At 40.6% G+C, this 16,200-nt stretch overlaps 1 protein-coding gene across 1 annotated transcript in view; it reads right to left on the reverse strand.

Moving 5' to 3' along the window:
* Positions 1-837: 837 nt before the first annotated feature.
* Positions 838-16,200, reverse strand: part of LOC308640299 (uncharacterized protein) — a gene marked incomplete at both ends in the record, with an annotated part of 70,349 nt that continues 54,986 nt past the window's right edge. The window contains 2 exons of the mRNA XM_081312248.1: positions 838-1,355; positions 1,634-1,867. Coding sequence (XP_081168374.1) covers positions 838-1,355; positions 1,634-1,867 — 752 coding nt within the window. The remainder of the gene's footprint in view (positions 1,356-1,633; positions 1,868-16,200) is intronic.

Below are 16,200 nucleotides of genomic sequence, written 5' to 3' on the forward strand. Positions count from 1 at the left end.
TAGGACCAGGATAATACATTAATAGTCATGGGATATTCAGATTAAAAATAGTATAAAATACCATGGGTAAGTTTTACATGGGTGCCATATGCATGTGGTATTATGTATAAATATGATGCACTAAGAAACAATCCAGCATGCTTTACTCTTAATGGAAGATCCAGTCCTAAAATTCATCCACAAAGTTAAATATATGTAAACTTAACCAAGAAACTTTTGAATTATAAGAGCAAAAAATTATAAGAGGAAAAAAAAAGGATTTATTACCTAACATGTGCATTGTGAAGCTGTACTATTACAATTGTCATCAAGGAATCATGATGTCAACAAAGTCCACCCAGGAACCGAGGAGGATGTAAAAATCATACACTTAATTGCAATGCAAAAGTCATTATCAGGTCAATCTCAGCAACTTAGCTAGACCCTCGGTCAGAATAAAAACTAAAAACTACCAGGCTCATAGCTGAGTGGTAAAGCACCCTTCTGTTAACTACCAAAATAAACAAACAAACAAAACACAAATAAAGTCCAGAGGAATAAGCGAGGTCCCTGTAAACCTCAGCTCCCCTCCTGCAGGAAAACCATGTTTGGAGGTTTGATTATTCTTATTAATTAATTAATTAGTTTTTTGGTATTTAACGCAGAGGCACTCGACTATTGAGCTCCATCCCCAGCCCTATTTTGCATTTTATTTCGAGGCAGGGTCTCCCTGAGTCTGTAAGTGCCTCGCAAACTTGCCCAGGCTGGCCTTGACCTTGCAATCCTTCTGCATCAGGCCCCCTCCCGAGCCACTGGGATGACAGGTGAGCGCTATAGCCCGACTTGGAGATTGGATTTTTAGTGGTCCCACCTGTCAATCACCACAGCCCGGGAAGATGCTGGGTAGTCGCGCTCACCTGCCAGACAGGACTGGGACAGGGGCTGAGGCTGCCCCAGGGGATGGGGAGGCTGCGAGGGGTCTCCACCACTGTCATGCTCCCCACCTGGCTGGCCAGGGGGACTGAGGGGCTCTCTCCCCGAGGGGCTAAGGCCTGTGGACGCAGAGAGCGCCAGGAGATGGGGTTGGGGTCGGCCAGCTAAGGTTCCCCCCACAGCCAATCCCGCCAGACGGCCTCCCTGCCTGGCCTCCCTCTCAAGCCTCCCTGTCCAGGCACTAGGTGTCACTACACACTCACCATTCCCTGGTGCCCAGGAGCCAAGCCTGCCCTGGAAAGCTTTGGCCGCTGCATGGCAGGGCCACCCGGGATCCTGGGCATGGAGCGAAGCCTGGAGTCCAACTGCAGGGATCATGAAACCAGGAATGCAGGAGAAATAAATCCCATCCCGAGCACAGAAGCCCGCCCCCTGCTCGCTGCCTGTGCTCAGGATTGGATAACGCTCAACACAGGGGCTTCTGATTGGACAGGGCATCAGTCAGTCTCTGCTCTGCCCAGCCTGAGCCCTGGGAGCCTTCTTTTTGAGTGACAGGGGGGTGATATCTGTTCCAGGCAAGGAGGAAACCAGAATGGCAGGGTTTTTTTTTCTTTTCCTTTTGAGGTCTGAGCATTCGTTCAGGGTTAGGAAGACCAGAATTCTAAGATCTGTTGGGTTTTGATGTTAGGAAATTGAAGTCAATTTTTGAAAGTTTCATCACCTGGGCCTCCTCCTACAATAAGACCTCCCAGAGCATCTTCAGGATGCTGACTTGTCCTCTGTTTATCTGTGCAAAATTCTCCAAGCAGAGCTGGCCTTTCGCCCCTTGGGAACTGCTGGTAGAGGCTCACAGGGGGCCTGGGAGGCGCCTTGGAGGAGACTCCCACCGGGTTGGCAGCATGAGAGCTGATTTTCCTCCAGCTGAGTTGAATCTGTATCTTGAGTCCACATTGAGCTGGAGGCAGAATAAGGAGATCAGCACAGAAGAGACCCAGGAGAGCACAGACCTGGGTAAACCCCATCAGCACTGGGCTCTCTCACTCTCTGGCCATGGGGGTTGAATTCAGAACTCGACCTCTGAGCCCCTTCCCCAGCCCTATTTTGAATTTTATTTAGAGACAGTGTCTCACTGAGTTGCTTAGCACCTTGCTTTTGCTGAGGCTGGCTTTGAATTCGCCATCCTCCTGCCTCAGCCTCCCCAGCTGCTGGAATGACAGACATGTGCCACTTTCTTTCTTTCTTTCTTTGTTTTTGAGAGAAATACCTGCAGTGGCCACAGGATAACAGCCTTGCACAGATCAAGGCCACCTGGGGTACTCTTCCTGGTTCTTGCCAGTCCCCTGGATCCCAGGCAGTGGGATCCTGCCTCCTCCAAAAACCAGAGACACCCTGCCCAGGTGTGCATCCTTAGTATCAGCTGAATACTCTGAACTTGGCAAGAAAAAAGAAAGAAAAATGACAGACCCTACCTGCTTGTCTTGATGCAGACAAATCCAATGTGTTCCCAAAGCGAGCTCTGGTCTTGTCCCCCCAATTCAGTGGTGCAAAAAGTCACATAATACAGAGAAGACTTCTCCTTAAGAGGGGATCAAGGGACTCTCTCTTTAAGGAAAAACAATTTGGGTTTAATTGGGAGTCCAGGAAAGCCAAATCCAGGTTTTCCTAATTTGTTAAATAACTTAATTGACTCAATGTACCCTGCTCCTCTCTACCTTAATTAACCATGGAGGCCTCCAGGTTACCTGCCCCCTGGGACCCCTGCTCCTGCAGATGAATGTTTGTAGGAGGTCCTTACTTCTCCATGCAGCACCCTAAACCTCCACCTTCCCTTCAGGCTTCAACACCTTTGGCAGCATCCAATGGGGGAGTGGTTTAGAAAATTCTGTAATGTCCCTAAAGCCATTTCTTCATCCGGCTATGATGCTATCAATTTGGTCCCATGGTCCTTTTCAGTACTTTTTAATTTTTTTTTCTGTTTTATTGGTTCTTTTTAGATATACATGACCATAGAATCCATTTTGATAAAATTATTCAAACATACAATATACCTTATTCTTATTCGGACCCCATGCATTTGGGTGGGCATCATGGGTGGATTCACTTAGGTATTTTCATATATTTAAATAGGAACATTATGGTCAATTCATGCTACTGTCTTTCCTGTTCTTACCCCCCCCTCCCGTCCTGTTGTTCCCTTTTGTCTAACCCCCACCTTCCTTGTGATGCAGATAACAAATATCAGGGAAAACATGTGACCTGTGGTTTTGGGAAATTGCCTTATTTTACTTTAGCATGATAATCTCCAGATCCATCCAGACATTTACTGGCCAATGTCATAAAGTCATCCTTTTTTAAAGCTGAGTAATATTCCACAGTGTATACACACCACAATTTCTTTATCTATTCATCTGTTGATGGGCATTTAGGCTGGCTCCATAGCTTAGCTATTGTGAGTTGTGCTATCATAAACATTGAAGTGGTTGTGCCCCTGTAGTATACTTGTTTTATCCTCTGGATTTATGCTGAGGAGTGGTATAACTGAGTCAGAGGGTGGTTCCAGTCCTAGATTCTTGAAGAATCTCCATTCTGCTTTCCAGAGGGGTTGCAATAATGTGCAGTTTCTCCAACAAGGTGTGAGCATTCCCTGTCCCCCACATCCTCACTAATTTATTGTTACAGTATTATTGATCATTGCTATTGTGAGTGGAGTGAAAGAGAATCTCAGTGTAGTTTTAATTTCCATTTCCCTAGTTGCTAGATACATTGCCTTTTCAGTATTCATTTTTTAAAATATTTTTTTCTATTGGAGTTGGACACAATACCTTTATTCTATCCATTTATTTTTCTGTGGTGCTGGGTATGGAACCCAGTGCCAGCACGTACTAAGCAAGCTCTCTACAGCTGAGCCCCATCCTCTGCCCTGATTTTCAGTATTTTTTTACTTTTGCTTGTCAGTAACAGCAGCCCAGTTATTTGGGGACCATTATTGCTGCATTTGTGAAATGGGAACATTTCTCTTGAAGGAAGACTGAGGAGGTCAAGCCACATGCCCAGGATTCCAGGGATGAGTAGCATACAGTTGTTTTGCCCAAGATTAGAAAAGTATTATGTGGCTAAGAGGAGGGAAAGAGCCGGGGACACCCTGGGAACAGAACCACTCTTTCCCCCATGAGGGAAATAATTAATTATTATTGCTGTTAGTTTTCTTAACCAAAATGAGAAATTTTCCTAAGCTACCAGTGCCACTAATTATAGGTCCCTGGATGGAGCTCAGATTTGTCTTGAGAGACAAGGGAAAGTGAATAACCAACCCAGCGGTTCCAATAACCAACAAGCTAGACCTTGGGCTCACTAGGGGCAAACACTGGGTTTTACCCAATAATTAACAATCCACCAGCACATGACACCCAATTAATGGGGGATGGAAAACTCGTTCAGTTGGTGTGGGGGTCTGTGGGTGGCCAGCTGCAGGAGTTTACCTCTGGGTGCATTTCTTGCATCTCAGAGGTTTTTCAACCCCAATGAGATAAAGAAAGTGGCGAGAAAACTGGCAAAACCCTCTGCAATATTCTAGCCAGGAAAATTCACAAGCACTTTAAAAGCATCTTAATGTTTACCCTCGGTCAAATGTGCCTCAATAAGAATGACACCATTTGAAAAGAGTTGTTAACATGAAAAGTTTCTGAAATCTGCTGGTTTGTGGACCACACTTGTGTATCAGTGCAAAAACCATATGAGTCCATGGCTAAATACATAAGTAAAAATAGAAATCTAATAATAAGCATTCTCTTAAGTCTTCTGTCCTGAAAACACTGCCCTATGTGCTTTGATAACTAAATGATCAGTTTATCATTCCTCTAGCAACACCTGAAGTCCATAAAGAACTGTGAAACATGTCTGGTTGGGACAGAAATTTTGGGATACCAAGAAGAAAGTTACTCTGAACCTCAAAGGAGAAGGTTCATAAATCACCAGAATGCAGGAATGCCCACAAAATATTTGAAATTACAAACAAGGTACTGGAGTTTTGCTCAGTGACAGAGCACCTGCCTAGCACCTGCGAGGCACTGGGTTCAATCCTCAGCACCACATTAAATAGAAGTATATAAAATAAAGCTATACTGTCCAACTAAAAAGTATTTTTAAAAATAAAGATCAGATTTTTTTTAAAAAAAGCAACTCCCTGCAATGCAGCATTTCATCTAGACCAGCTTCCTGGACCCCCAGATACCTGCACGATATGAGCAAGCTTAGAAAAATATGTGAGAAATTACAGAAGTCTGATCTGGCCCCATCTCTAGTCCAGCCAGACTTAAATTTCCCTCTACAAATAGCTGTATTTGCTGTCTCTCCTTTTAGGGATTTCTCACATTTTTTTTCCTTTCTTTCTTCTTGTGGAGCTGGGGATTGAACCTTGGACCTTGTACATGTAGGGCAAGCACGCTACAGGCCTCACTGAATTCCTGGCTCTTCATGTTCTTTCCTGAATGTGGATCTATTTTCTAAATAGGTCTGTCCATGCACCTGACAAATGAAGTTCTTTTCTGCCATGAAAACCAAGAAACCTACTTTTTCTGAGCTGATGTCCTTCTCTCTCCCTGGAATTTCTTCTTATCACATAACCTCTCACAGCCAGAGTCAGACTTGAGCTTTGGAATTGTGTGGAATTTTTATTGTTTGGGGTCTGATATCACATACATCACTGGATGGAGATAACCAGCAGCTATGCATTTTTTTAATAAGCAAAGAAAAAGGTTTGGTAGCACATGTCTGTAAGGCCAGGCATTTGGGTGGCTGCTTCAGGAGGATCTCAAATCTGGGGCCACAGTTCATCTCTTAGCAAGACCCTGCCTCAAAATAAAGTATTCACAGTTCTGATATTGGGGGAGTCTTTATGAACAATGAAGGGTCAGAATTCCTGTTTCAACTGTCTCCCCTTAGGATGCTGTGTGTAGGTCTGTGACTGTTACCTTCCAACAGGACCTAGAGCGGTTGCTGGTGTCCACCTGTATTAATAAATAGATCAAATGAAGTGAAAAAATAAGTAAAGCAATAAAAGATCTGACACTGTAGCTGGTTGTGATCCCAGGGATATGGGGGTTATGTTGTGTTTCTTGGCTCTTGTGTTCTTGCAAGACAGGATTTTAGATAATTCATAAAATGTAATCAAAGTAGAGCAAAGCTTATTGGCCCAAAAATCACTCTCAAGATGGGGGCAGGAAAAAAGTGAGGCTTTTCTGACATCTCTAGACCTTGCACCCACTTTGCTCCTCAAGTTTATGGGCGATGCTATGGGTGATTCCAGAATTCTGCCCATGGACAAATTCCTACTCTTAACTGGCAATAGGATGACATCGTATTTGTAGGTTCCTACTCAACATGGTCTTGTCCGAAGACATCAAAGCAAAACCCGTGTGTGTGAGTGTGTGTGTGTGTGTTTGTGTGTGTGTGTGTGTTTGTGAATTTTACTATAATAAAACTTGTATTATGGCAGCTATTATGAAGACACACAACAACAAGTGTTGGCGAGGATGTGGGGGATATGGTACACTCATACACTGCTGGTGGGACTGCAAATTGGTGCAGCCAATATGGAAAGCAGTAGGAAGATTCCTTGGAAATCTGAAAATGGAACCACGATTTTACCCAGATATCCTGTGGAGCCAACCTAGATGCCCTTTAGTGGATGAATGGATAAAAAAAAAATATGTGTTATATATACACAATGGAATTATATTCAGCAATAAAAGAATAAAATTATGTGTGTGGGGGAGATTATGGTATTTTTTGTGAATGTCTAGAGCGTTCGGGTCCCTGGGTAATGGTCTCGAAATAACCAGGACACAGGGGATGTAGAGCAAAGGCAGCAGTTGCGACTGCATGCTGAGATTTATTTGCAAGTTCCTTTTATATTCTTCTTCTAACAAAGAAAGCAATTCTTCAAATAACACTTTACCCACATTGCCCAAATATCATGCCTCAGTGGGTACACAGAGCTAAATTCAGATCATTCCTGTTCATTTGATAAGTACCCTCCCAAACTTCTTTGTAGACATTATCTAATCCTCTGAGGATGCATTTGTTTCTTTAGAATGTACTGTTCCCAGGACAAGTATGCAGGAAGCTTCCTCCTCCTAGCCAATCCATGCAGAACTTGTGACTTGCGATAAGGGGAAGAGAACTTTTCTTCCTCCTAACTGAGGTTTGCCTCAGCTGACCTAAATCAAAACCACAGCTCTTTCAAAATGTCATGCCTGAGGGAGCTAAACTCTGCACACTCAAACCCCAATATTTTTCTCTTGGTTTCTTTTAGGGAATGGAATTTTTCTGAGATTCTCACCAGTATCTTTGCCATTGTTAAAGGGGTATTACAACTTACTTGTGTTTCTTGCTGTCTGACTTTTGTTGTTTTCCAAAATGAGGTATGAGGTAGAAGTGGATTTTAAGTGGATATTATTAATGTAGGAGTACACTAATTACTATTAGAAGCAACAGATGAGATCAGAACAGTGACAAAATTTAATATCATCAGTTATTTATTGGCATAAGAAAATAAGTAGCAAACATAAAATTAAAGACAGTTCTAATGACCATAATATCAACAGCAAAATACTTGGAAATTTTTCAAGAAATGTGAACACTTGAACTTTTAACATGGCTTGTTTTTAGAAAAATATAACATTATCCCTAAGCCACCTTCTTTTTGTTGGTGACCTTAACTCAGGAAAAAAAGATAGAAATTAAAAACTTCCCCCTGTGATCCTGAGGACAGGACTTAGGTATGGTCTACCATTGAGCTCTATCTTCATCCCATTTTTATTTTTCTTTGAGAGATGGTCTTGCCACATTAGTGAGGCTAGACTCAAAGTTGTGACCCTCAAGGCTCAGCTTCCAGGGCACTGGGGTTGCATGCATGTGCCATCACAACCCTGGCAGGGATTAGTCTTTTTTGTTTTCCTAATTGTAGTTGACAGAGTACCTTTATTTTATATATTTATTTTTAGGTGGTGCTGAGGATTGAACCCAGTGCCTCACATGTGCTAGGCAGGTGCTCTAACCCTGAGCCCAAGGCCCAGGGATTAAATTCTTGCTTTCATATTACAGGTTGGCTCAGGATAATATCTAGGTTTGCAAACGTGTATAATGTCCCCATTTTGTGAGTAGAAGGTAGAGGCCACAATGAGAGAAAATGTCTATCTTTATCCTTGGAAGTGGAACATCAAATGTCGATTTACCTGCAACTTAGTATTTGAGGATTTCCCAGATATTAAAAATATAAGCAAAAGAGACATGAGTTCAAGGCTCTGAGGAAAGGGGACTAGGTATTTCAAATTGTGAGGCATCAGGCTGAGAAAAACAATGCTAAGGTAGCTATCTGGATATTGAGAAGAGGGTCCCTTGCATTTAACTGTAGGATCACAGAAGATATATAAGAAAATAAACCATTTACTGGGTACATTTTAAAAAGATGATCATGGGTAGGACTTGGTCAGAAGTCATCATTATCACACCCCACGCACACACCCACACATATTACTTCCCTTTTACCTCTTCCCCACTTTAGCAGTCAAGTCAACATCCACTCCTCAAGGTGCATCCTTGCATGAAGAGAAAGGACTGAGCCACAGTACCTTGGGGATCACAATTGGCAGATCTTTGCCTAGCTTATGACAGAAACTAGCAAAGGAATGGCAGAGTTCAGGAACATCTCTGTCTCTTTTTTCTCACAAACAAATAACTAGAGATTTAAATTATAAATTGATGGATGAAGTGAACTTGGGAGTATTGGGCCAAATATTTGGAACACTGAAAATATAAATGTTCAGCAGTCTAATGTCTTATTTCTTTTTTATCTTTGTTTTTGTTTTTAATGCTGTGGATTGAGCCCAGGGGCACTAAACCTCTCAGCAACATTTCTGATCATTTTTTGTAATTTAGTTAGAGACAGGGTTTTAATGAATTGCTGAGTTATTTCCTAAGTTGCTGAGGCTGGCTTTGTGTCAGCCTCCAGAGACACTGGGATTACAGTCATGCACCACTACACCTTGCTAATGTTTTATTTCATTATTTGCACAAGAGCTGTTTTTCATGTAATATAACCTACTGAATGCTCTCAAAATATCGCACTTTGAGAAAAATTCAAAGAGATAGCTTATTACCTTTATATTAACAAACAAAGAATGTGATTTTTCTTATTCCTTGGCTTCTTTTCAATTGATAAAATCAGGTTAGGACATAGTTTTCTATTTTCTTTATTCTTTTTTTTTTGGGGGGGTATACTAGGGATAGGTCCCAGTATCACTCAACCACAAAGCCACTTCCCCAGTCATGTTTATTTATTTACTTTTTTTAGAAACAGGGTCTCACTGAGTTGTATAGGTCCCTATATATTTGCTGAGGCTGTCTTTGAACTCATTAATTTCCTGCCTCAGCCTCCCAAGCCATTGGGATTGCAGGTATGTGCCCCTACTCCCAGTTTCTTCATTCTTTTGTAGTTGTTGCTTTCTTTTTTACATAAATTCAAATTGAATAACAGTATGTTTAACAATACAGATATAGATAAAAGCCAGTGATGTAGGTAAGCAATTGAACATATCCACCAGAAAGTATGTTATATTCACCATGGTTTATTACTCAGCCATCAATACAAACTCCTCTAATGGTCAGCAAAATAGATGAAATTGGATGATGTCATGCTAAGTGAAGAAATACACAATACTGTCACATCTCATGTTAACTAATATAATATCATATGCAAGTACAATAGTGATTAGTATGGCTGAGGAGTGTGTGGGTACATCAAGGGCAGAAGATGATGTTTGGATATTATGAATACATGTATATGCATATATATAAACATCACACTGAATCCCATAAGTCTGTGCAATTGCTATGTGATGATAAAACCCATCATCTCTCATAATTATCAAATTATGCACTAAGAATAGAATCCTGTTGTCTTTTGGAATTTCCAGGATATGATGCAATATTATTGATGATGCTCCCTGATAACCACCAGGCTCTCCCTACACATCCACTCTATTTTCTTCCAGGCTCTGAACATAGAGTATGCAATGTATTTCTGCATCTGGATCATCTCACTTAGCCTAAAGTCCTCCAGCTTGTCTTTGTTATTGGAGAATATTCTTTTGTTTCTGCGGTTTGGCCCTGGGTTGCCTTACCAGTGAGAGAGATCCACCATCATTTATTTTTCAGTTTTAAGACAGAATGTTACTAAACTACTAAGGCTGGCCTTCAAATTTTGGAAACACTGCCATATACATCATCCTTATTTTAAAGTTGAGTAATAAGTGAGGTGTGGAGACACATTTCTTTTGTCATGCTAGGGACTCGATAGACTGAGGGAGGAGGATCACTATCTTATAGCCAGCCTCGCATCTTGGTGACACCCTCTGCACCTTAAAAGACCTTGTCTCAAAATACTTGCAAAAAACTGAAAAAGTTATATATGTATGTTGATACATTTGTGTGTAAACACAATAATGAATCTCTCTTTATCTATTATCTGTAATATACCATAGGTTCTTCTTCCTGAGTTACTCTTTGGAAATTTAGGTTGTGGATAGTATGTTGGATAATTTGGGAGGGTAGATATTCCTAAAGATGGATTTTATTTCCTTCAATTGTTGAAGTGGTTAATGTCAGCTGTCCATTTGAGTGGATTGAGATACCCAGAGAATTGGTGTGGACGATCTCTGCAGGTGTCTGTGAGTGTGCTTCCAGAAGGCTGAGTCAGAAAGCATGGGGAATACCTGTAATGAACATATATATTGGTGTTCAATAGGTTTGATTTGGAAAAAAAGCAAGAGAAGCAGTCACTCACTTATGCTCCAAGCTTCTTGAAGTCCCCTTTATGGTCTTGCACCATTGGCTGTACCTGAGTCTTTTTATTTTTTTATTTGTTTTAATTAGTTATTCATGATAGTAGAATGCATTTATATACTTTGATATATCATACATAGATGGGATATAATTTCTCATTTTTCTGAGTATACATATTGTAGAATCACATGGGTCATACAGTCACATACATACATAAAGTAATAATGTCTGTTTCATTCTTTCTTATTCCCACATCCCCTGCCTTCCCTCCTTTCACTTTCCTCTACCTAATGTAAGTTAATGCTATTCTTTTTTTCTTTTGCATTACAACTCTTAATATATATACCACATTTTTTGTATCTTTTTTAATGTAATGTATGTTGACACCCAATCAAGTCTTCATACATGTATTTTGGATGTATGACACATTCTACCATCCTTTCTAATCCCCGCCCCTCCCTTTTCTTCCCACCCCTCTAGAATTCATCTATTCCTCCTATGCTCCTCCTGCGTACTCCACTATAAGTCAGCCCCCTTATGTCAGGGAAATATTTGGCATTTGTTTTTTTTTGTTTTTAGAGGGGTATCATTGGCTAACTCCATTTACCATTATCTTCTCCAACTCCATTCATTTACATGCAAATGTCACGATTTTATTATTTTATTTCGAGTAAAATTCCATTCTGTATATATGCCACATTTTTTATCTATTCATCCACTGAAGGGCATCTATGATGGCTCCATAGTTTAGCTATTGTGAGTTGTGGTGCCATAAACAATGATGGGGCTCTGTCCCTGTAGTATGATGTTTTTAACCCTTTGTGCTTAGACTGAGGAGAGGGATAGGTGGGTCAAATGGAGATTCCATTCTCATATTTCCAAGAAATCTCCATACTACTTTCCAAATTGGCTGCACCAATTTGCAGTCCCACCAGCAGTGTATGAGTGTACCCTTTCCCCACATCTTCACCAACACTTATTGTTGTTTGTCTTCATAATAGCTGTCATTCTGACTGGAGTGAGATGATATCTTAGAGTAGTTTTGATTTGCATTTCTCTGATTCCTAGAGATGATGAGCATATTTTCATATATTTATTGATTGTATATCCTCTCCTGAGGAGTATCTGTTCAGGTCCTTAGCCCACTTGTTGATCAGATTATTTATTTATTTTTTTCATCTATCGGGATCATATAAGTCCTCTATCCTGGACCACAGCTGCTTCATTTGCTTGCTCATATTGTGAAGCTTCCAGCTTCTGGGACTGAGCTGTTACCAGTTTCCCAGTGTTGCCATCCTGCAGGCAAACATTTGGTGACTATTCCTCCCATGATTATGTGAGCAAATATAATGAGCTCCCTTCTGCATACACATGTACATTTTTTATGTATTCTATTTTTCTGAAGAATCCTAAAAATACAGGCATATTCTCAATGTCTGGGTTCTAATTTTTTGAAAAAAACCCTTATAGATTTTTTAAGGTCTATTCAAATTTATATTCCTGGCAAGGATGTCTAAGTGTTTCCTTTCCTGCATATCCTCTGCAGTATGTGTTACCTACCAACATTTTGAGGATTGAGCCCACAAGCATGTAATTATATCTCATTGTGATATAAACTGAAATCATAAAAGTTCCAGAAGAAAAGGAGATTTTTTTTTTTGCCATTGGTGTTGGCAATGGTTTTAGATAGAATATGCTGAGACTGTACAAGGAGAAACAGCTGAGACTATATAAAGCTAAAAACTTATTCTATAGAGCAAAGGAATAAATCAATGAAATGTAAAAGTAGACTTGGTTAAAGAAAACCATTTTTAGCTCCATGTCTGATAAAAGCTCAACATCCAAAATATAAGAAACTTATACAACTCACCAAAATTTAATATAAATCCCTCATAACCTAATTTAAATATGGTAAAATACTTAGATTCTGCCCTAAAAAATAAACAAGTATGTAAAGACATATGAAAGTTACTCAAGATCACTATTAAGCTACATAAAATGATAAATTAGCTTTTCTGCTTTATGTGTCTCACAGGATTATGGGTGCATACTCTCCATCCTTCACAGGGCATCTTGAGATCAATTAGCAAAATACCAGGTTCTCATTTTCCCACATTATGCTTCCTCATTATTCCATCTTAATTGCCAAGAAAGTGTCAAGCCTGAAAAACATCAAAATATAGATAAATTGCTAGATAATCATCAACTTTGAAAATTACTTCAGAAATCAATAGAATACATTAGTAGACCCAGATGTGAAGAAATATAAAATAGACCGACAAATCAACATTTAACTTTACAGCTCCTCATAAAAATACTTGCAGTTAAGCTGAAATGGTGGCACATGCCATTAGTCTTAACTATCTTGAGGCCACAGCAAGAGGAGGATTTAGGCTAAGGAATTTGAGGCCAACCTGGCAAAAACCCAACTCTAAAAATTGACCCACCAAAAAACCAAACAGTAATCACATTTTTTAAAAAAGGTGCCTTCACAGGTGATTTCTATGAAACATGTAATAAGGAATCAGTAACAATAATTCATGATCACGTCTAAATGTAGAAGAAGAAAATTGACTAATTCTTTCTGTAAGGCCAGAAATACCAGATAACACAGCTTAAGAATGGAAATTGCAGACCATCTTATTATAGATGTTGACCCAGATATTCAAATCCTCTAGCAAACTGAAAACAACAACAAAAAGAATGATTGGACTTCATGACCAAGAGGGACATTGTCATATGGGAAGTTTCCAAAAATCATTTTGATAGAGCAAAGCTTTTGGCAAATCACTTACCAAATTATGGTAAAACCTATGGCCAATTACGACCAGAGGAAAATTATTTTTCAATCCACTTAAGGGCAGCTATGAACTGTTTTCATATTTAATGAGGTGAAATGAAGTGTTTCACAATTTAGTTTTAGAGAAAGAAAAAATGTATGCTTTTCTGACTTCTAAATATTGATTGAGAATATTAAATGGGATTTTCATAAAAAATCAAACAGCATATGCAGATGATACTATTATTTCTATAATGTTTCTAAGCAATTTCCATGAACTAATGAAACATAAGAATTTGTTCAATAATGTCATGGGTTAAATGGTCAACATTAAATCATTTAAATTATACACAGTAGCAATGAGCAGTATTAAAATCGAGTCACAATCTATTCACAAATATAGGAAAAATAATCTAAATGAAAGTATTAACAAAAGAACTGGTCACTGAAAAGTAAAAAGTAAACGTGAGTTTAAGTGCCTCTTAACTATTTGTGGAAACTGTTTTGCCATTAAAGACACATGATGACCCCCCACCACAGGGACTTGCTAAAATCTGTTCATATGACCAGGATAATACATTAATAGTCATGGTACATTGAGCTTAAAAATAGTATAAAATACCATGGGTAAGTTTTACACGGGTGCCATATGCATGTGGTATTATGTGTAAATATGATGCACTAAAAAACAATACAGCATGCTTTACTCTTAATGGAAGCATCCAATCCTAAAATTCATCCACAAAGTTAAATATATATAAACTTAACCAAGAAACTTTTGAATTATAAGAACAACAAAAAAAAAAGAAGTTATTACCCAACATGTGCATTGGGAAGCTGTACTGTTACAATTATCATCGAGGAATCACGGTGTCAACAGAGTCCACCCACGAACCCACGTGGATGTAAAAGTCATATACTTAATTGCAATGGAAAAGCCATTATCAATCAAACCCTAACAAGGCCAATCTCAGCAACTTAGCTAGACCCACAGTCAGAACAAAAGCTAAATCTACCAGGGAGAGAGCTAAGTGGTAAAGCACCCTTCTGTTAATGACCAAAAATAAAAATTAAAAAAAAATAAATAAACTCCACAAAAGTATCTCAGGAATAAGCGAGATCCCTGTTCACCGCAACACCCCTCCTGCAGGAAAATGGTATTTGGAGATTTGATTTCTTTTTTTTTTTTTTTTGTACCTTGCATTGAACTCAGGAGCACTCGACCACTGAGCCCCATCTCCAGCCTTATTTTGTATTTTATTTAGAGGCAGTGTCTTGCTGAGTTTCTAAGTGCCTCGCCAACTTGTTGAGGCTGGCCTTGAACTCGCAATCCTCCTGCATAAGCCCCAGGTTCTAGTGGCTGGGATGAAAGGTGTGCAGGATTGCCAGGCTTGGAGATTGGAGTCTTCCAGTGGTTCCACCTGTCAATCACCACAGCCTGGGGAAACAGCAGGCTGCTGCCTCACTGGCCAGATAGGACTTGAGCAGGGGCTCAGGCTGCCCCAGGGGATGGAGAGGTTGCTGGAGTCTCTGCCACTGTCACGCTCCCCAACCGGCTGGCCAGGGGGACTGAGGGGCGCTGTCTCCCAGAGGCTCAGGCCTGCAGATGCAGAGAGCGCCCGGAGTCTGGTAGGCCAGCTCTGGTGGTTCCCGCCACAGCCAGTCCCGCCAAATGGCCTCCCCTCCCTCCTGAGCCTTCGTGTCCAGGCACCAGGTGCCACTGCACACTCACCATTTCCTGGTGCCCAGCAGCCAAGCCTGCCCTGGAGAGCTTCAGCCCCTGCATGGCAGGGCCACCTGAGATGCACGGCACGGAGAAAGCCTGGAGTCCAACAGCAGGAATCCTGGAACCGCAGACCTCAGAGAAGTAAATCCCATCCCAAGCGGGGAGGCCCGCCCCCTGCTCGCTGGCTGTGCACAGGATTGGACAGCGCTCAGCATAGGGACTTCTGATTGGATAGGGCGTCAGTCAGTCTCTGCTCTCCCAGTCTGATCCCAGGGAGCCTTCTTTTTGAGTGAGGGGGGGGGATATCTGCTCCAGGCAAGAAGGAAACAAGAATGGCAGGGTTTGGGTGCAGCTTTTTTCTTTTTTCTTTTCTTTTGAGGTCTGGGCATTGTGTTAGCCTCAGGGTGACCAGAATTCTAAGTTCTGTTGGGTTTTGGTGTTAGGAAATTGAATTCATTTTTTGAAAGTTTCATCACCTGGACCTCCTCCTATAATAAGACCACATAAAGCGTCTACGGGGTGCTGACTTGTCCTCTGTTTATCTGTTTATTTTGGGGGGATTGCCTTATTTTACATTAGCATGATAATCTCCAGATCCATTCATTTACTGGCCAGTGTTATGAAGTAATCCTTTTTTAAAGCTGAGTAATATTCCACCATGTATACATACCACAATTTCTTTATCTATTCATCTGTTGATGGACATTTAGCCTGTATCTGTAGCTTAGGTATTGTGAGTTGTGCTATCATGAACATTTATGTGGCTGTGTCCCTGTAGTATGCTGATTTTAAATCCTCTGGATATATTCTGAGGAGTTGGATAACTGGGTCAAATGATGGTTCCAGTCCTAGTTTCTTGAGGAATCTCCATCCTGCTTTCCAGAGGGGTTGCACCAATGTGCAGTGCCTCCAACAAGGTGTGAACATTCCCTGTCCCCCC

Source organism: Spermophilus citellus, assembly GCF_964194105.1.
Source record: "Spermophilus citellus genome assembly, contig: SCAFFOLD_450, whole genome shotgun sequence".
Taxonomy (NCBI): domain Eukaryota; kingdom Metazoa; phylum Chordata; class Mammalia; order Rodentia; family Sciuridae; genus Spermophilus; species Spermophilus citellus.